The following is a 22,785-nucleotide window of genomic DNA, read 5'->3' as shown; positions in this document are numbered from 1 at the left end:
GACCATTTCCTGCAAAGGTAACGCCAAAATGGAAAACCCTGGGATCCAATTACGGCAATACCCACACATTCCTAAAAACGTTCTGATCTGTTGCTGGGTTTGTGGCAGAGTCATGTCTCTAATTGCTTGGATTCTATCAGCGGTCAGGTGTCTCAGTCCTTGTGTTAGACAGTGTCCCAAATATTTTACCTTAGTTTGGCATAATTGTAACTTGTCTTTGGACACCTTGTGTCCGGTGTCTGAAAGATGAAACAGGAGCTGTTTCGTATCCTTCAGAGATGCTTCCAGTGAATCTGAACACAGTAATAAATCGTCCACATACTGTATCAATACTGATCCACTGTCTGGTTGGAAAGACTGTAAACAATCATGCAAAGCCTGAGAAAATATACTTGGACTATCTATGAAACCTTGGGGTAATCGAGTCCACGTGTATTGGACTCCTCTGTATGTGAATGCAAACAAATATTGGCTGTCAGGGTGCAGAGGTACCGAAAAGAAAGCGGAGCAGAGGTCAATAACAGTGAAAAATTTGGCAGTGGGAGGGATTTGCATTAGGATGACAGCTGGATTTGGCACTACGGGGAACTGACTCTCAACTATTTTGTTAATCCCCCTTAGATCCTGCACTAGTCTGTAACCCCTCCCCCCACTCTTTTTAACAGGGAAGATGGGACTATTGGCAGTGCTGGGCGTTCTTACCAGAATGCCCTGTTGTAGCAAGCGCTCTATTACTGGGTAAACTCCTAACTCCACCTCTGGCTTCAGAGGGTACTGTGGGATTTTTGGAGCTATCCTACCATCTTTTACTTGTACAACTACTGGAGCTACGTTTGCCATTAATCCAGTGTCTTGTCCGTCTTTTGTCCAAAGTGACTCTGGTATCTGAGATGTCATCTCTTCTATTTGGGATGGATTCCTATTTGTCATAATGGTATGTGACATTAATTTTGATGGGGAGTCTAACATGTCTCGCACTTCCTGAGCGTGTTTCTCAGGTATGTCCAAGAATACACCTTCAGGAGTACAATAAATGACGCACCCCATTTTACACAGTAAGTCTCTTCCCAGGAGATTAGTTGGTGCCTATGCAGCCAGCAAAAAGGAATGCTTGGTATGCAAAGGCCCTATTGTAATCTCGGCTGGTTTGCTAACAGGGTAGTGCTGGACTACTCCTGTTACTCCCATGGCTGGAATTGTCCTACCAATGGTTCTCATTCCCACTGTCGAATTTATCACTGACTTGGCCGCCCCTGTGTCTACAAGAAAGTTTAAAGTTTTACCAGCTACATTAATTGCGATCTCGGGTTCACTTCCAAGATTGGCAATTAATTTTACTGGCTGCAGATTACAGGTATGGCCACACCCCTATTGGGTATGGTGACCTCCCTGAATCCCGCTGGCAGCAACTACTTGTGAGGGAGATAGTTGGGAACTACCAGAGGCATGCCAGTCTCTGTTTGGGGGATATCTTTTTGTTTCCCCTGTATGTGGCTCATAACTCCGTTTCTGCGGACCTTGCTCCCAATGTCGTGTGTCGTGTCGTTGTCTAGGGGTTTGGTATGAGTTTCGTGGATTCTTTACTCTACAATCTCGTGCCATGTGTCCCTGTTTGTGACAAGAATAACAAGTAACCATACTTGACTTACCCACAGGATTTGGAGATACAAACAAAGGCTGCCTTGTGGTCAGAGCCTGTATACTTACTGACATTAATTTGTCACCTTGTTGTTCCCTGTGTCTGGTGATGTTTCTATCGTGATCAATAGCAGCCTCTCTCAAAGTAGCCACAGACAGACCTCGCCAACATGGTTGCGTGGTCTGTACCCTAGTCTTCAATGACTCTTTTAAACCATCCATCAGTACCGATACTGCTACTTCCCGATGGTTTGTGTCTGTTTTAATGTCCTCTATGCCTGTGTATTTTGCCATTTCTAATAATGCTCTGTGAAAATACTCTGCAGCTGTCTCTGACTCCTTCTGTTTAATGGAGAATATCTTATTCCATTTAGCTACTGCTGGGAAATACTCTTTTAGCTGCAAGTTTATTCTTTTCACATTATCTTGGTTGTACACATCTGTAAGAGGTACATCATGACCTAGTCCGCAATCAGCTAAAAATTGAGTTGCGTCGACATTTGAGGGTAAACATGCTCTCAGCAATATCTGCCAGTCTTTATTGTTGGGCTCTACAGTGTTACCTAAGTCTCTGATGTATTTTTGACTGGCAACTAAGTCTTTTCTAGGGTCAGGAAATTCAGACACTATGGTCCTTAATTCCATTCGGGAAAATGGGGTGTACATGGCAATGTTCCTAATGGGAGTGGTTCCTGATGCGTCTGTTTTCCCATTTGGCACTGCTATTACTCTAACAGGTGTAATTCTAACAACCTCATTCTGTGTAGATTCTACAGGCTGTGGTGAAATAGTCTCAGCATAATGCATGGTGCCGTACTTACCAGTTGATACGACCTCACCTATCCCTCCGCTAGGGGCCTTTACTAATCTCGTGGGTGGAGCTGTGCCTACTGTGGTCTCTGCTATGGTGGCTGCTAGAGAGAGCGCTGAAATCGTTGCCGATTCGTCCTCTTGATCACACTCCTGAGGAAAGTTCAAAACAGGGTACAACTTGCACGGGTTAATACTTGCATGGGTTAATGGGTTAACATTATCATTAACATTTACACAGTTACTAAGTGATTTTGTGTTACGCCTTAGTGCGTCTTTCTCCGCAATCAACTTCTCTCCTGATATGTATGGTGGCGGCGGGGCCGTGGCAATCAGTTTTCTGTTAGAGCCAGATCCCGCCGCCTGAGCCAAACCTCTCTGTATCTCACCTTCCTGTTGCCACAACTGTAAATAATCATAATGTTGGATTCGTCTCTTTGTTGATTTTATGAGACATATCCTCCTCCTTAAATTTTGTAACACTTCTGAGCTGAAGCTCCCTATTCTTGGGAATTTCTCCCCGTCATGTACAGTCATTCTCTCCCATTCATCACATAACGTTTCTGTGTGACTTCCATATTTCTCACACATTATATACCTGGCCGACCCAATTGGTCGGACCACTGAATCAACCCGAACCGAGGTTGATCGCCCCCTACCTGAACAAGTGGCCCCCATAGTTCGAAAGAGTTGCTTTATTTAGCCAACCCTTTACGCAAAACCAAATGCCAACAATAGGCTGACGGTGGCGGTTTACCGAGTACCCCACTCACTCGCCCACGCCGACCAATACGACCTGATCACACCGATATGGTGCTGGCGTACTCGACCTAGGGCCCCTGCGACCTGAACCTCTATTTACTGGAACCTGCGAGGGTTATCCGAAGAACACTTACTCTTTCCAGTAACTATTGGTTGCTGGATAGTTCCTGAGTGAGCAGCGAACTTCCCTTAAAATAAAAAATTTACACAAATCACGTTAGAGTGTACAGATAGCGTTTGTGACCCCTTTACTCTAATGGTATTAGGTCAGATTACTAACTACTGCACACACTTACGTGCGGTCCAGTCGTTCAGTACACAAACAACTAAGTTTATGTACGGAAAGACCAATGGAATCGAAACTTACGACTGCGAATTCCTTCAGCCAGAGCTTATATGGCCTATATGGGTGTTGCACCAACCCTTTTCGGTGTTGTGCCTGTGAACTGTATAGCGGACTTCCTTGTCGGCTGTACCTGGACCTCCTGGTCTGTTATGACCTCCTGGTCTTGTTACAGTATGACCTCCTGGTCTTGTTACAGTATGACCTCCTGGTCTGCTATACTCTAATGCTCAAAATTGTATATTTAACCAGAGATGCCTCCCTAGCCACCGTGCACGTCACTTACACGCATGTACCTCACGAGTACTCGACTTTTCTTGTGGTTCAACCTTTAAAAATTGTAAAAACACTCACTCATCACATGTACACTTTTGTTTCTATTTCTATTTCTGCGCAGAAATTTTTCTTCAGATCAGGTGTGTTACCAATTAGGAGCAGGATCTGTTAACTAAATTTCGGACACCCAAAAATAGACTTGCGTTATTTCTCGCCTCGCGTTATTTATCGCTTTGCGTTATTTATCGCTTTGCGTTAAAAAAATCAACTTATCGTGACTTGAGCTACGTGGGCGTAACCGGACGCTCCGTTGCGTAATGTACGCTGCGTGCGTCGGCCTTTGGATTGCGTACGCAGGTCTTTGTTAGAGACACGTATACGCAAAGCAAAGATCCACCGTAACACAATTTATACTTTTATCAATGTAGATGATCCTTGATCATCTACCACACAAACACACTGACTTCGCCTTATCTCCCAGGCGAAACTGTGTGTTTGTCTATCTTTTAACTATATTACCTTTACTCTTAAACTATGAAATAACGGCAACTCTCTTTTAGCACTTCTATCAACTATAAAAACTGGCAGACAGGAGAGTGATATACGAAAATGAAAAAGAAAAGGAAATGCAGATATATATGTGTGCGTGCGTGTGTACGCAAGACAGAAAAATAAACAGTTTTAAAAGACACTAGCGTTTTGTTCTTACCTCCGGTTCCCGGATTCCTTCAGCACTCTTTACTTAAGCGAAGCAGACGCTTATCCTGTCAGCACTACGAGGGATACAACCTCCCGCCCTTTGCTGAGGGATAATGTCTGCTGATCTACCTAGTGCAGATATGTGAAGGACGGGCGAGCCGCCAATTGATAAAGCTGAATATTTATCGTATATAAAACACTTTAAGAGGTCTAAGAACACTGTACGCTATCTACGTAAGAAGTACCGTAAGGGTACGCAAGTTGCGTAGCGATCGCTCAGTCGTAGTCGAGACGCTCAAGCGTCACGTTCGCTTACGGCCCAGTGATCACAGGCAGGCACGCTATTGGCTGCCGACTAACGTAATGATTCGCTATAGCGTAGCGTACGCTCGGGACCACGAGGAGATCACCAGCGGTGCAGACGCTTACAACGTTAAACCTTTATATCTATACCTTTAACGATGAGATACACAGTATACCTTAGTGTAGAGGCAGAGTGTAAGTGCAACCTGGTGTAACCTGATTAACTACAAAGCTGCTTGAGCGTCACCGACGCTCAGAGAATACTTAACACTATAAAGAATACACAGATACCTGGGCTTAGGGTCCGAAACCTATTATATGTATTATAACTATTATACTTGCAAAAAGAATCACAGTACAAAGCATACACTACAATATAACATAAACCAACTAACCAGATAAACTACACAGGAAATACAATACAATACAATTAAAGGGAAAATACTAGAGAGATAGAGAGAGAGAGAGAGATAGAGAGAGAGAGATGGCTCACAGTAAGACAATATGATTACGGAGAAAACTTACGCACAAGGGGAACGATCGCATGCGCCTCGATATCCAGCTCCCGATTATCAGCAATGAGAACCGTTGAAGAGAGAGAACTGGATACGGTCGGCCTGCCTATTTATGCCCCACACACAATACAATTCAATGGTCCCTACAATCTCATTGTTCATTGGACATAGGAATTCGGCTTCGCATTATAACAAAAGGTCATAGGTTGATTCATACAGGTGGGCTGTGACTATCTCCAACTGCTCAGGTGGGAGGGAAACTGGGTTTCCCGCCGCATGGGTAATAAAGTGCAAATAAAGTAAATGTTCATAAACTTCTTATGTCCATAACTATTCGCACGAGCGATTGATCTGTTTCAAACCAACACCGGAATATTTCTAATTAAATATTCTTCCGATGGATACTAAACACCACTGTATTACTCCTGTCTGACCCTTCGTATCAAACAAAGAGGGATTCCTCTGTTCATAAACATTCTATATTAACCAAACTTTCAGAGTCTATCAAAGGGACCATGATCTACAAAATACATTATTACTGAAAATATGTTACGATTGAGTCGCACGCTACAACCACATAAACTCTACCGTAAATACGCATACCATGCGCCTGCGGGTGCCCGCGACTGTGAGTATGCGCACGTACGGGAGAGCGTACGCATGCGCAGCACGGACCTGTGTGAGGTGCAAATATGGTAGTGTGCATAGAGATATTTTTCTGACTTTGACAAAAAATACCCAAAAAAAGACAAGACACACACACCGTGAAAGTATAATTTTATTACATACATACACACATACATACATACTTACCTTAAGTTCCCACGCAGGTCGGTCCTCTTCTCCAGTAGAATCCAAGGGGTACCTGTTGAAGAAATTATACTCACGAGATCCAGGGGTCCAGGCTCCTCGGGAAATCCAGGGGTAATCCACGTACTTGAAAAAAATAACAAAACGGTGTCCCGACCACGAACTGAAAGGGGACCCATGTTTGCACATGGGTCACCTTTCCACGAATGCCAGAAACCCACTTTGACTTCTGTCTAAGTGGGTTTCTTCAGCCAATCAGGGAGCGCCACGTTGTAGCACTCTCCTGATCAGCTGTGTGCTCCTGTCCTCACTGACAGGCAGCACACGGCAGTGTTACAATGTAGCGCCTATGCGCTACATTGTAACCAATGCTGGGAACTTTCTGCTCAGCGGTGACGTCACTTTAGGTCAACCGCAGGGCAGAAAGTTCCCATCATTGGTTACAATGTAGCGCATAGGCGCTACATTGTAACACTGCCGTGTGCTGCCTGTCAGTGAGGACAGGAGCACACAGCTGATCAGGAGAGTGCTACAACGTGGCGCTCCCTGATTGGCTGAAGAAACCCACTTAGACAGAAGTCAAAGTGGGTTTCTGGCATTCGTGGAAAGGTGACCCATGTGCAAACATGGGTCCCCTTTCAGTTCGTGGTCGGGACACCGTTTTGTTATTTTTTTCAAGTACGTGGATTACCCCTGGATTTCCCGAGGAGCCTGGACCCCTGGATCTCGTGAGTATAATTTCTTCAACAGGTACCCCTTGGATTCTACTGGAGAAGAGGACCGACCTGCGTGGGAACTTAAGGTAAGTATGTATGTATGTGTGTATGTATGTAATAAAATTATACTTTCACGGTGTGTGTGTCTTGTCTTTTTTTGGGTATTTTTTTAGTAGTAGTACTACAGGTACCAGCGGGCCCGTTTTTCCGTCGCATGCTGGTACTTGTGGTTCTCCAAGTACCAGCATGCGGGGGAGGCTTGCTGGGCCTTGTAGTACTGCTACTAAAAACAATATCTTTTCTTTTACAACAAAGGCTATCAGCCTCCCCATCCGCAGCCCATTGGATGGGGGGGGACAGCCTCGGGCTTCACCCCTGGCCCTTGGGTGGCTGGGGGGGGACCCCTTGATTGAAGGGGTCCCCACTCCCCCAGGGTACCCCGGCCAGGGGTGACTAGATGGATTTTTGATGCCACGGCCGCAGGGCACTATATAAAAGTGACCCCCGGCTGTGGCATTATCTGTCCAGCTAGTGGAGCCCGGTGCTGGTTTTAAAAATACGGGGGACCCCTACTCTTTTTGTCCCCCGTATTTTTGGAACCAGGACCAGGCGCAGAGCCCGATGCTGGTTGCTTAAATATGGGGGAACCCCTGTCATTTTTTTTCCCATATTTCGGCAACCAGGATCGGCTCAAAGAGCCCGAGGCTGGTTATGCTTAGGAGGGGGGACCCCACGCAATTTTTTTTTTTAATTTTACAGTGTTTAATTAAAAAAAAAAAAAAAATAGAACCCCAGCACGGATCACACAGATCCGGCCGAGATTAATTGTAAAAAAGTCGGCAGTGTTTTGCTAATCACTGCCGTAAAAAACACAAAAAAAACACGAATGACATCGACATCGGAAGAAAAGAAAAACCCGAATACGACAGCTTAGTAAATCCATCGTAACAAATTCAAAAAGTTGCAGTTTTACACTTTCGATGTCATTCGTGATTGAACTTTGACCTGAAACGGGAAAATACGAATCTTAGTAAATTTACCCCTATGTGTTATGTGACCTGAGGACAAGGCATATCTGTAATCCTGCAGAATTGACCATATATTATGGGTGGGATTAGACAACACTGTACATTGACATTTTTTACAAGTTGATGTTGTGTCTTATTCTAACACAAAGATATAACAATTTCTCCTGATTTGACCCTGTTTCTGGTTTCCACGCACAGCTCAACTTCTGTATATGTGTGAGTCCCACATGCATGCCACAACTTCATGGATTCTGTAAATAGGCTGTCACTGGCTTGGTGTGGCTGAATGTCTTTATTCTAAACAATGATGTATGGATCACTGATCTTATTTTGTATAGGGATATAATATAAAGTATCAGTTAACGAGGCAAGTGAATGAAAGTGTTACATTATGATTAAACAAGCTGAGATATTTAAAGATAATGTATTAGACTTTAAGAAATGGACATAACACTTTTAACCACAAAATATATAAGGAAATAGATTACCAATATTTAAAATTCATTTTTACTATGATCCCTAGGTCACAACACCTTTTGTCATTAAAAAAATGCATTTTCAGAAAATTGTTACCCAACACCTTCAAATGGGTATGGTATGCGTTACCAGCGGATGGGACCCTAGCGGTCAGCATCCCAACGCCGGGATCCTGGCCGCAGAATTTTGGCAGGGAGGCAAGCACAACAAGCCCCTTGTGGGCTCGCTACTCTCGCCGCGCTGCTGGCTCTGTGGCAAGCTGCGTACTCCACAGGTTCTATTCCTACTCTGTGTGTCATGGACACCCATGAGTGGGAATAGTCCGTGTTGGTTGGCATGCCGATCGTCGGGATAGTGAGGGGGCCGGATGTAGGTGGCAGTATTGTGAGTGGCGATCTCCTGACCGCTGGTCACATAACTACATCCCTCTTCATTCACTCACCTCTTCAGTTATTTTTATTTTCGAATAATTGCACTCTATTACCTGGAAGATACTATTACAAATGATGTGTGTCTGTTTTCAATAGTAGTGCTTGGTCACCCGCCAATATGCTAAAAAGGAAACAACTCAAAAAAGGCATATAGAAAGCATAAGAAAGTTTATAGCTATACCCAGTGATGGTGTAGTGATGCGACAGTGTTAATTGTAAATGGGAAAGTCACACTTCCTATTATGTAGCAATTCCTTCTCACTTTGCTAACCCTTGTTTCTACCAGTACCCACACTGTCTCTCTTTTCCTTTTAGAATGTAAGCTCTTGCGAGCAGGGCCATACCAGGCCCTCCCTCCCAACTTTTCTACCCACCCCCCTTGTCCAGTATATCAGCTACCCGGTTTGGGACACCATCATTCAGTGGTGGATCTAGACTTAACTTTTAGGGGGGGCGGTTTAAGAATGATGACTCCTCCCCCTAATCATAGCCCCTCCCACTTAGTAATGCCCTTACCATTCGCTTCTAAAATTTCCTATTGTTGCCATTACTAATAAAATGTTGCCAGTTAGTGGAGAGAACCCTGCGCACTGGTGATACAGACTGGCGAATCACCATTCCTTCCATCAGGGGTGGTAGAGGCTAAGACAGTAGGGCAATTTAAACATGCATGGGATAGACATAAGGATCTCCTTACAAAGAAATAAGGATCAAATAAGGTTAGAGATAAAAAATAATGTAAAAAAAAAGGGGGCAGACTAGATGGGCCAAGTGGTTCTTATCTGCCGACAAATTCTATGTTTCTATAGCACACAGAATGAGCCGAAATTCACATTATAGCACACTGTAAGAGCTGAACTTCACATTGTAGCACACTGAATGAGCCGAAATTCACATTATAGCACACTGAATAAGCCAAAATGCACATTGTAGCACACTGAATGAGCCGAAATTCACATTATAGCACACTGAATGAGCCAAAATTCACATTATAGCACGCAGAATGAGCCGAAATTCACATTGTAGCACACTGAATGAGCCGAAATTCACATTATACCACGCAGAATGAGCCGAAATTCACATTATAGCACACTGTATGAGCCGAAATTCACATTACAGCACGCAGAATGAGCCAAAATTCACATTATAGCACACTGTATGAGCCGAAATTCACATTACAGCACGCAGAATGAGCCGAAATTCACATTATAGCGCACTGTATGAGCCGAAATTCACATTATAGCACGCAGAATGACCTGAAATTCACATTATAGCACACTGTATGAGCCGAAATTCACATTACAGCACGCAGAATGAGCCGAAATTCACATTATAGCACACTGTATGAGCCGAAATTCACATTACAGCACACTGAATGATCCGAAATTCACATTATAGCACACTGAATTAGCCGAAATTCACATTATAGCACACTGAATGAGCCAAAATTCACATTTTAGCACACTGAATGAGCCGAAATTCACATTATAGCACACTGAATGAGCCAAAATTCACATTATAGCACGCAGAATGAGCCGAAATTCACATTGTAGCACACTGAATGAGCCGAAATTCACATTATAGCACGCAGAATAAGCCGAAATTCACATTATAGCACACTGTATGAGCCGAAATTCACATTATAGCACGCAGAATGAGCCGAAATTCACATTACAGCACGCAGAATGAGACGAAATTCACATTATAGCACACTGTATGAGCCGAAATTCACATTACAGCACGCAGAATGAGCTGAAATTGACATTATAGCATACTGTATGAGCCGAAATTCACATTATAGCATGCAGAATGAGCCGAAATTCACATTATAGCACACTGTATGAGCCAAAATTCACATTACAGCACGCAGAATGAGCCGAAATTCACATTACAGTACACTGAATGAGCTAAAATAATGCAGGCACTGGGGGCAAGGGGAATCCTACCCCCTTATTAACTTACACTGGGGCAGCGAGGAAAAAAAACACAGGGGGGAGGGAGGGAGACGTGGCACACACACACTTTAGCTAGGAGGGGGGACATATCATACACTTTAGTTAGGAGAAGAGGGGGGAGAAATGGCACACAGACACTTTAGTTAGGAGGGGAGACATGGCACACACACTTTAGCTAGGAGAAGGGGGGGTGGAAGATATGACACACACACACACACACACACACACACACACACACACACACACACACACACACACTTTAGCTTGGAGGGGAGGAGACATGGCATACATTGACACCTACTCGTATTTTGGAGTCCGACTCCGCAGCAGCATGAGGAGTCGGGACGGAGGCAGGGAGGAGGGGGCGTGGTCAGAACAGAGGCCGGCGGGGACAGGCTACAGTGATTGTGTACACTGCTGCCTCTGCCGTCCCTTCTCTGTCTCCTCATCACTGTAGCCTGTCCGCGCCGGCCTCTGTTCTGACCACGGCCCCTCCTCCCTGTATGCGCGTCAGGATGCTCTCTCTCTCCCCTTCCCCCGCCGCGCTGCACCGCTCCCCACCCTGTTCCCAACACCGCGGCGGGACCCGGCCTCCATCCCGGTGCCGGTATGTGTAGGTGGGGCATTCGCCCTAATCGCCCCCCGCTATATCCGCCACTACCATCATTTATTACACTTCGCCACTCTACTCACTTTGCTAAGTGTCAGCATATCCAACTGTGTGGTTGTGTTTTTGGTGTGATTTTCTGTTTATCATTTGTCAGTTTTATGCATCAAGTTGTTAATATGCACATCTGTTCTTATTGGTACTCATTTTACCCTGTGTTACAGTATATTTTTGCTCTGTATGGCGCTGCAGAAATTTGTGGCATTTTATAAATAAAGGCTAATAATAATAATAAATAATACTTAAATACTGTAATGAATTGTTGTGTACACAAAAGAGAATAGGGTCATAACAGGGAATATATACAATTTACCTGCAGGCGGGATGCCGGCTGTCATAACATGGAATACATACAATTTACCTGCAGGCGGGATGCCGGCTGTCATAACAGGGAATACATACAATTTACCTGCAGGCGGGATGCCGGCTGTCATAACATGGAATACATACAATTTACCTGCAGGCGGGATGCCGGCTGTCATAACAGGGAATACATACAATTTATCTGCAGGCGGGATGCCGGCTGTCAGTATACAGACCAGGGACGTGCAGTCAGGGGAGGCAGGGGAAGCATTGCCTCACCTGTCAATGTTTAATATAATACAAAGAAGATATTTACACATGTTCTGTGTCTTAAATATCTTCTCCATATTTTTCCAATCCTATTTGATGTGAAATAAAAGAGCCAAATGTGGGTGGGAGGCAGCGAGAGCTCTGCCTCCCACTGTCAATGGTAAAGTGTTTAAGTCTGGAGATGGACAGGGGGCGGGGCTAAGCTGCGGGCAGAAAAAGCCCATCCAAAAACTCATGAGAAGCTGCACCAGCACATCTGTCTCATTGACAGGGACGTGCCTTCAGCCCACATGAAAGCACGCCCCTGTCAGTCAGGCAGACGTGACTGGACAGCACTGATCTGTCTCTGTCAGTGCTGAGCACCAGCTAATTTCCTGCCCAGCATCACTGTGCTGAGCCGCAGGTACTGATACTCGACCCCCCTCCTGCTGGAGCTTGCAGCTGCCGGGTACTGGTGCCTAAACCTCCCATACCTCAATCACCATGGAGTTTGCAGCCGCGGGTACTGATACCCGACCCCCTCCCGCGGGAGCTTGCAGCCGCTGGGTGCTGGTGCCTGATCCCCCCCCCACCCCACCCAATCACAGTTGAGTTTGTAGCAGCGGGTACTGATACCCGACCCCTCTACCCCCCCTCTCGCAGGAACTTGCAGCCGCCGGGTACTGGTGCCTGATCCCCCACCCCCCTCCCCCATGGAGTTTGCAGCCGCGGGCAGCAGGGATCACTGAAATTTCTTCCTCCTTACCCGGAACTTACAGCCGCAGACTGGGAGTCAGTGCCGGAGGGATCATTGGGGTAAGTGAATGCTGGAGGTGCCGCTGTCAGTGAGTGCTGGAGAGGTTTGGGTCAACAAGTGCATAACCCCCCTCCTCCCCTTTATACCCCCAAGTGTGCCTCTCCAGCGACAGGCATCACCGCACGTCACTGATACAGACAGCGGCATCCCGTCTGATGGAATCCCGGCTGCGAGGCAGCAAGTCCTCTCGCGGTGGCCATGATTCCATGCTTTGGTAATTCACCGGCTGTCAGGATTCCGGCGTCGGTCTCCTGAGCGTCAGTCTCCTGAACTGCATCCCCATAACAGTACTACTAGTAAATGTTAAGGGGTTGCAGTTAAAATGCCGGCTGTCGGAATCCTGGTGTTCAGGATTCTGATGCCGAAATCCCGACAGCTGACAATACCAATAGCCGACAATACCGACAGCCGGAATCCAGGCACAACATGGTTATTTCCACTCATGGGTATCCATGACACCCATTGACTGGGAATAGATCCTATGGCAAGTGCAGCGAACCACCAAGCCCGCAAGGGGACTCTCAGCACTTGCCCTGCTGCCGGCATTCTAACGGACGGGATACCGCTGTCGTGATAATGACAGCCGACATCCCACCCGCCGGTAAGGCGCAAGTATTCCATGTTAAGTACATATAAAATGTAAACAAACACCACCACATCTCTTGTTTACAATTTTAAGAAAGCAAACCATGATGGGCTAAATTGCTTAGTTTTGAGAACAAAGACATGAGGGGTAAACTCATATTTGACGGGCTGTAGTCAGTGTTGGTGGAACAAGGCCAAATTCATGCAGGAGGTGTGGCTGTAGAAAGCTGTCGAATTGACCATTTTACATTGGGCTGGTCCGTGTTATTGGTGGGTGTTTTTAGCAGAAAACCACAATTCATTTTACCACATGCCAAGGAGGAACTTGGCATGTGGCGCAATAAATACCTCCCTAACTCCTGCAAATTTAGATGAACGGGCCCATCCTCAAATCAAGAGTTTCCTGACAAGTCAGCATGGTATATGTCTTTATATGTCTTTATATGGTCATGGTGACGTGTAACATCCATCACCTGAGAGTAGGTGTAACGCCATTCAATATATGTAACTACATGCATGTGTGTGTGTGTGTGTGTGTGTGTGTGTGTGTGTGTGTGTGTGTGTAGTTTATATATCTTCATCCAGGAAAAATGGGGTACTTCGCTGGATAATTACTATTAATATATTTTTTGCTATCTCCATTAGTATCTCTATATCTAGATTTTGATATTTAATTCATTACTAGTTTTTTTTAAATGTTAGCTAAAAATACTATAATTATTTATACCTACAGTAGCTATCTAAGGAGTTATTCACACTTGATATATATACTTTACTGTATGTGAGACCTAGGTATTTAGAGTGTTTTAATGTTGCTCATGTTCTTTAAAATGTAATTCCAAATATGGGAAGCTCTATGGATTATTTGATAACTGATTATTGTATCTGCAGATGTTATTTCTAACAATAGGTTGTGCTTTGCAGAGAGAGGTCTCGGTGAAGCTGCTAATGGAGTTTGTGCATTGCATCGAGACACAAAAGTATAAAACTAGTGGTCAATGATAGAATACGCTGGGAAGCATATTGATAATAGTTATCTTACATTTAGCTATAGAAAAATGCTAATTATATATTTCTTCTTCTCTTCCACAGGTGTTTATTCACGGAAGTACCTCGTCCCTGAATGGATTACTTGAGAACATAATGTTTAATTTCAGTACAGACAAGGTTACTCCAGTCCTCTGTTTAGAGTTGCCTTCTGCAGCTGAATACATGATAAATATTACAGAGTCATCCACAGAACTTTCTGCACATGTGAATTTAAACATGACAACTTATGGTTAGTATCGATAACCAAAAACAGACCCATATTTCAACTACTGAGTCTTAGTTCCTATGAAAGAAAATGTAATGCTAAACCTAAAGGACTAGTAAATAAGGCCGATGGAGAGTTACATGTAAGTGGGCCATAGTTGTTCTCGCATTGCCTCCATAGAAATTAAAAGTGTATATTCCCCTGTATGCATTTCTGGGATGCACTTAACTGATATCCATGTGTTTAATTTGATGCTCATCTTTATTGTGCACTTTCAGCAGCCTATACAGGTGCAAAAGAAATGAGTGAAAACAGGTGTATATACACTTCTATCCAACACTGCATAGCCACATAACACACCTTTCTGTATCTACATGAGGAGGCTCAGACACAGCCCAGTTGCACACATTTAGTTGCAAATGGAGATGTGATTAAAATGCATACGATCTGCATCACCCATTCAGTGCACATTTGCTTCCGCAGACTACAGAATCATACACTCAACTCTGCACCAGCCCCATTACGTCCTATATACAAAGACAGGATGACTTAATCCTTGGGCAAAATGCATTTTTCGGCATCTGTGAATATGCTATAAATAACATCAACAAACATACGTAAATTATGTCTTAGTGAAAACTGACGTAGATATAAAAAAAAAACACTATTCCAGTTCTTAAAAGGTTTTTAGGACAGAGAACATGATGGAGCCTCATTTACAAAGTGCACACAATGTGCACAACAAAATGCTGTGGCTATCCTATAGTGCACCTTGATGTGCCTATAAGTGCAAATACAACATTATTACCAATACTTTTTTTTTTAAACATTTTTTTCTCATAAAATAATTCTCAGTTCAGCTAAGACAGGGGGGCCAACTGGGGATTTCCCTTGTTCCCCTGTGGGCCAGTCTCCCTCTTTGTGATAAAAAACTAATCATTTGAAAAATGGACAGCATGCCCAATTGTCTAAATTACTCACTGATGCCTCTATGAAATAAAGGAATGGGTGCAAAAAAACAGGGTCCACCTCAAAGAGGTTACCAGCCTTATGTTGAAATGCACTGGTTTCTTCTGAAACCCCTTGACTGTTAAGACTGTAATAATTGATAAACTTCTAACCGCCACAAGTGTCTGTGGTCCAGTGTAATGGACGGAAGTCCATAAGTCTACTGCACATTATATCAGCAGACTACAAATAAAAAATAACTGACAAACTTCAATGAAATAGCCACTCAAAACCTTTGTTTACTACTTTATTAAGTATAAAATTAAATATTTTCTTCTTGACCTGTTACAACCCAAATAGAAAGTAATATATTTTTTCTTTCTCAAACTCTCGTAGTCTAAATTGAAAAACAAAACAGAAAAAGAATCTCATATCATTATAAAATATATTTAATTCTTACATTATAAGCCATATTTATTCTGCTGCCCACATCAGACCGCTGCACACCTTCTCCACCTGCCCATTGTTTTCCTGCTTCAGGGTTTTAGTCCGCGGAGCCGGAATGCACCCCCTCTGTCCCTGCAGGTTGCAGCCTACTCCCTTGTCGGCGGCCTTGGGCTCGATTTGGGCAGTGACCTGGGGACATCTTCTCCAGCCACTGACCTGCAGCATACTAGACTGCTCCCACCCTGCTGCTGACCTCCCAGCTTCTTTTCTGCTGACATCTCCAACTTGGTAGTGGCCTAGTGCTTCTCCAACGGAGGTCTCCTGCGCTTCCAGTCGTGGGAGCATACAGACAGACTGGCTGCACTCCACTCTCTCCAAGTGGACCCTGTCAGCCTCTGGCTACTGCCTACCTGCTGGGGCCCATTCCCACTCACTTCAGGATCCAGTATACTGATAAGCAGTGTAGCTGGGGGCTGGGGGAGTGGCCGCCATTTCATCCTACCTGCTTCTGGCTCTACTGGGCACCATGGACCCCTGAGGCCCCACTGTATGAGGCTATTCCTCCCTATCCTTTTGTCTCACACCTTTAGCTGGATGTAATGCAGTGCAAGATGGCCAGGGCTCCGAGAGTCCCTACCAAACTCGTAAGTTTTAATCAAAGCAGCAACATTTACATGACAAATCAGGTTGGTTTGACATCTTAATGAGTCTCCTCTGCAAGATGCATAGTGCAAGGCTGAGATTGAATCGACTCTTGCTGACTACCTTGCCCATAACGATACCCCTGATGTTTCCCAGCTTACCCTCTAGGAAGCTCATAAATGTGCCTCCATGGCATATTCAATCAATTAGGCTCTTTTGCTAAAAGCAGAAGTTGGTGCAGATTTCAGCATTGCTTCAGAGAATTAGACTGTTTGAGATTTCCCACAAGGCCTCCCTGTCCAGTGATGTTTATCTTGAATTGACAGAGGAGTGTACAGCACTTAAAACTACTATCTGACAAAATAGTTTTTACCAACTGTGGGGAAAAAAATGGGAAGGTCCTTGCTCAGGCTTTACGTGCATAGCGGGCATGTGCTTTTGGTATCCGGTCTCTAGGTCGACCACACTTAGGTCAACAGTCATTAGGTTGACCACTATTGGTCGACATGCATTATGTTGACATGGTTTCTCGGTCGACTTGGTCACTAGGTCGACATGTGTTTTTTTTACACATTTTGCATTTCTTGACCTTTTGTCATACTTTACGATCCACGTGGACTACGTTTGGGAACAGTAACCTGTGCTGAGCGCAGTGGTAGCGGAGTGAGGCACCTTGGGGGTCATTCTGACCCATTCGCTCGCTGCTGTTTGTCGCTGCCGAGCGAACGTGTCACTACTGCGCATGCCTGACGGCCGAAGGCCGTAGCAGGGCTGCGATCGCCTCTGCCTGATTGACAGGCAGAGGCGATCGCTGGGCGGGAGGGGGAGCAGTCCTACCAACGCAGGCGCGGCCAGACCGAACGGGGGGCGGGCCGCAGCGGCTGCGTGACGTCACACGCAGCCGCTGCAGGCCGGGGAGCGATGAGTAGCTCCCAGCCAGCACGCTAAAGCAGCACTGGCCGGGAGCTACTCTTGAAGTGCAAAGGCATCATCGCTGTGCGATGCCTTTGCACTTTTGCGGGGGGGGGGGGGGGCGGCACTGACATGTGGGGTGGACTAGTCCTGTGCTGGGCGTCCCCCCGCATGTCAGTGTGAATGATCGTAGCTGTGCTAAATTCAGCACAGCTACGATCAACTCAGAATGACCCCCCTTGCCCGAAGCATGGCGAGACAAGCTAGCCATGCGAGGGGCACGGTGCACTAATTGGGGTTCCCAGTCACTCGTTCTTGCTCATATCGACCTAATGCTTGTGTCGACCTATTTTAGGTGTTGATGTAGTCACTGTTGACCAATAGTGGTCACCCTAGTGACTGTCAACCTAAGTGTGGTTGACCCTATAAACCACACCCGTCCTTTTTTACACACTATCAAAGATGACTCAGGTACATCACATTCACAGCCCTCTAAAATTGCTTCCTGCTTTAAACAATATCATTCCACCCTTTACAACCTCGTGGGAACCTCGCCTCGGCTGCTATCCCCTTTCTCCTCCCAAGTAATACTAGATAATCTTTTACTAGTATCCTTCCCAACCCTTTCCGCCTCTGACAGATGCTCTCTAGAACTCCCCTTTACACTACAAGAGGTCAATTTGGGTATTTCCTCCTCCCCCTCAAGTACCAGACCAGAAGATCTTACTATATCTTATTATAAAACCTTTAAAGATAAATTGACTCCTATGCTTCTACGTGCTTTCACCGCTATCTCTACAGGCAAACATTTCTCCAGCCAATTTTTGGAAACCCACATCTCTATTATCCCTAAACTAGGCAAGGACCCTTTCCTATGACCAAGGTACGGACCCATATTGCTCCTTAAAGTTGACCTTAAACTATATTCCAAAATCATGGCCAACAGGCTCAACCCTCTCCTCCCACAACTGATACATAATGATCATATGGGTTTCTTTAGAGTTAGAGAAGCCCATAATAACACCACCAAGGTCCTCAGTTTAATTCACTGGGCCTCTCAGGTCCATGTACTCACCATCTTCCTGTCCACCGACACTGAGGAAGCATTTGAAAGGGTAAATTGTATGTTTATGAGGACTGTTCTCAGGTATGTGGAGTTGGGCCCTCACTCCCTTTAAAGAATCCTGGCACTATATGCAACCCCATGGTCTAAGGTGCATAAATGGTACTCTGTCAGATCCCTTCTCTATTAATAATGGTACTTGGCAGGGGTGTAGTATGGTTTGCCGGCGGGCGCCATGCTATCTGTTCTCCCTCCAGGGGGGCCGTGGACCCCCAAGAGGGAGAAAAGATGTCGGTATGCCAGTGGTCGGGATTCTGGTGCCGGTATGGTGGTCGCTGGGAGCCCATCCGCCGGCAACCTGAAGACCACCCACTTGACAGAGCTGTCCACTATCTCCATTGATTAATGTATTATGTATAGAAGCCATTAGAACTAATCTGCTCATCTCTAGTGTCCACATTGGTGGAGTGGAACACAAGCTACAGATGTGTCCTCTTGAATTCTTGCTGCAGTCACTCTAAACAGCCCTTCAACTTGCGCCATGAAGTGGCGGGACTCTGTAGTGTAGAACTTCTTTTATTGCGATTTTTTTCAGCAGTGAAATAATATGTAGCATGCCTATATTCTGTGTGTAATTGTGGCTCTAACTGCATCCAAAATGCCATAGCCTTTTCTATGCAAATACAGTCGCAGTCACACACACAGTGTCTAAGACGCTTTTCCGCTGAAAACATCTATAAAAAAAAAGACGCCTGGAGCTACCAAGGCACACGTCACTCATGCTTTATATGTAACGCGGTTAATAGCACATAGAGCAAAGATGTAAGAGGGCACATCTGTAGCATTATTTGCTGATGATTTATTAGCAACCATCTCCCTACCACACTTAGGGCCTTATTCAGCCCTGATCACAGCCGCTGTGATCGCACAAATGGACGCTTATCGGACGTCTGTGCATGCGCAGTGGCTGCAGTGTGCAATAAATCATTACATTATTGCATCCCGCAAGGATGCGATTGCATCATGAGTGACAGGTGATGGGTGTCTGGGGGTGGCAATGTGGCATTGGGGGGGAGTGTCGCAGGAAACGCAGGTGTGTCGCAGCCTATTTCGGGGCCGACCGATGACGTTGCCAGCATGTCATGCTATTGGAAATACGGTGGCAGTGCCACTGCCTACATGCAGGGGTCAACCACTATTTGAGTTTTTTGCGATGCGATCGCAATTGAATTGGTGCCTGTACTGGTGCGACCCCAGCATTTGATTTTAGCGATCAAATTAGCAAACTCTGCGACCAACTCTAAATAACCCCCTTAATACTAAGATTTGAAATTTGGAAAATTGTCTAATTTTAACATACATTTTTCAAAGGCTAGGGCCCTTAATAGTTCTCCTCATTCTACAATATGAGGTCTCCAACACACATTTCCATTTACTTGGCAGCTCTCACATATTACATAAAATTAACCAGGAATCTGTCACAATTATTCCACGCCAACTTTACCCCCCACCCCCCCACCCCCTTTGTTCTTGATTCGCTCAGATTACAACCGTTGGCACCTGAAGCAGCTCTCTTGGCTAGGCAAAATCAATATGTTAAAATTAATATGCTCCTCAAACTGCTATATGTCCTTTAGGCCTTGCTGATAGCTGTTCCTGAGTCTTGGTTCCTCCTGTTCAGGCACACTAGCTAATCCTGGAAAAGAGCAAGAAGTAGACGTGAATAAAATCACGCCCGATGCAGATGGGTTGTCTTCCATTGCCGGGCATTAAAGCATATTATGATGCCATATTTCTTAACATAATCATTGAATGGATTAGACACAGGGACATAAATCAGGGCCACTTCATGAATAAACACCCTGAAATACTGTAGTACTGTGGTTGCCCTCTCTTCCCAATTTCTCTCCACCCCATCCAACAATACCCCCCAAGCTCTCCCTTTGGAAGGGCTTCAGATGTCTTTCTTTTATTTTTTTCGGTCTTTGGCCCCTTCACCTCTTTCTCGGCTAACCCTGGGTTTCCTCTGGGCAATAATCCTTCTCACTTTCCTAGTTGGACCTCTACGGGTTTCTTTAGAGTTGGTCAGCTGGTGACTGCTGCAGGAATTACATTTTGAGATTCAAGAGAAATGGTATATCCCACATTCCAATTTTTGGACGTTTCTGCAAGTTCGCCATTTTCTGAATACAGCGGACAGTGAAGCTCTTGTCAAAAGGAATCTTACCTCCTTTGAGAAGCCCTGCATCTCTCCCCAAGCTTCCTCCAATACAGTTTCTGCTCGTTACTAGTTACTATTAGTTAACTAAATTACCGCCAATCCAACCTATGCTAGGGCTTGGTAAAAAGACCTGGGCCTCTCCTTTTCTGACCGGGAACAGAAGACTATTTTTCTTAAAGCTTACTCTAGCTGTCTGTGTATTATTGTAAAAGAGACGCAATATACAGTAAGATTTTAATGCAATGGTACAGACACCCTTCTCTTCTTCATGCCATGTTTCCCTCTGTCTCTGGTTCCTGTTCAGGATGTTCTTCTGCTCCAGGTTCTCTATATCATGTCTGGTGTGATTATCCTTGCTTGTCAAAAGTCTGGGATGATGTTATCACAGTCTCCCAGCATTTTGGTTACTTAACCACTCCCTGATGCCAGTGCACTAATGCAAAAATCTCTGCTCCGCCACCTGGGTAATACATCCCGCTCTGTCATCTTGGTGCTTTGGAAATCTTACAGTCCTCCTACACGCAAGGATTGGTTCCGCAAAATTGATTAGTTTACAGTATGTCAATAGAAGATTTCCTAGTCCTCGGATGATTCTAAAACTTACATTTCCACAGTCCCGCTAGACACGTAATCTGAGCTCAGTGGCGTCAGAAGGCGTGTGCGGGGGGTGCGGCCTGCACTCGGGTGTGTGTCCCGGAAGGGGTGACACCAAAGTGCCAGCTCTTCTGCAGTGACAGGAGGCGAGTGCTGCAGAGAGATAATCTCCTGCAGCACTTGGCTCCTGTCACAGATAAGAGCCTGCACACACACAGTCCAGTCTCCGTGGACAGCCAACATCTTCGGGGAAGCCGGACATGCCCCCAGAGCAAAGGAGAAAAGACCTGTGAGGCCATGCCCCTTTTAAATTAGCACACGCCCCTTTTTGGGCGCCGACGGCCTGAGCGGGGGGGGGGGGGGAGTAATAGTACAGAGTGCGCTCCGAGTGTCACCACACCCGGTGACGCCTCTGTCTCTGTGCCTGGTCTTTAGTCTCAATCATTTCTTCTTTCCTATACTTAACGATCTGTTGAATTCTGTCTACAATTTTTTCACTTTTTTCTTATTTTACTCTCAGTCGGCTGATCCCCCTCTTATTCCTCTTCCAACAAATCCCCACTCCTGCCTTTCCCACTTTCTGTTTTGTCTTTCCCTTTGTTTTTAGCTCTTTATTTGTTGCCATGCTTTTTTATAGAGATATACAAGTTATGCCATGTGTACGTGATGCATTCAATATCCCGGCTGTCGGGATCCTGGCGCTCCACGACACCCCTGGAGGCAGAATACTATATATAACTTGCGCCACCATGCCCACAACGTGGCGAGCGCAGTGAGCCCGCAAGGGGCTCTTTTATGGTCTCCCTGCTGCCGGCATTTCGGCACCTGGCATCCCGCAGTCGGGATTCTGACCGCCGGGATGACGGGCGCCGGTATATAGATACCAACCCCATGTGTACATGTATCATATTGAACTACTGTTGAACCTCACTCCTGATTGATTGTTGTTTATAGTCTACTGCCTTTGTGATGGAGTGCAATGTCCGCTATGTTTGTATGCATCTGGTTACTCCAAACAAAATGCATAATATATATATATATATATATATATATATATATAGGTAGTGGAGAATACAAGCGCTAATGAGTGTGATGAAAATTATAACGGAAATGCTCAGGTAGGTTGAAAGGTTATTAATATGGCCTTGGAAACTTATCTGGTAAATCAAAACTTCAAGCCGGTGTTCATCATTTTAGGAATAACATGTAAAAGAAGAAACAGCAAACATAGTGTGTATCGTTCACAAGTTAAAATAGAGCTTTTCGCTGTATAGGGCGCAAGTTTTAGGGAACTAGGCTATTCCCAATAAAATTATAAT

The 22,785-nt window shown here is 45.1% G+C and overlaps 1 protein-coding gene across 8 annotated transcripts in view; it reads left to right on the top strand.

Moving 5' to 3' along the window:
- SUSD1 (sushi domain containing 1) overlaps nucleotides 1-22,785 on the top strand; it is a 669,144-nt gene that overhangs the window by 269,580 nt on the left and 376,779 nt on the right. For all 8 annotated transcript variants that reach the window (XR_010175769.1, XM_063914696.1, XM_063914695.1 and 5 more), the window contains exon 15: nucleotides 14,477-14,663. Coding sequence is in view for 7 of the 8 variants with exons in the window: in XM_063914696.1 (XP_063770766.1) it covers nucleotides 14,477-14,663 (187 nt within the window). In the remaining variant the exon portion in view is untranslated. The remainder of the gene's footprint in view (nucleotides 1-14,476; nucleotides 14,664-22,785) is intronic.

This window comes from Pseudophryne corroboree, chromosome 1, assembly GCF_028390025.1.
Source record: "Pseudophryne corroboree isolate aPseCor3 chromosome 1, aPseCor3.hap2, whole genome shotgun sequence".
Classification (NCBI taxonomy): domain Eukaryota; kingdom Metazoa; phylum Chordata; class Amphibia; order Anura; family Myobatrachidae; genus Pseudophryne; species Pseudophryne corroboree.
Note: the sequence above shows the minus strand (reverse complement) of the source record. Positions and strands in the feature narration are given on the sequence as shown.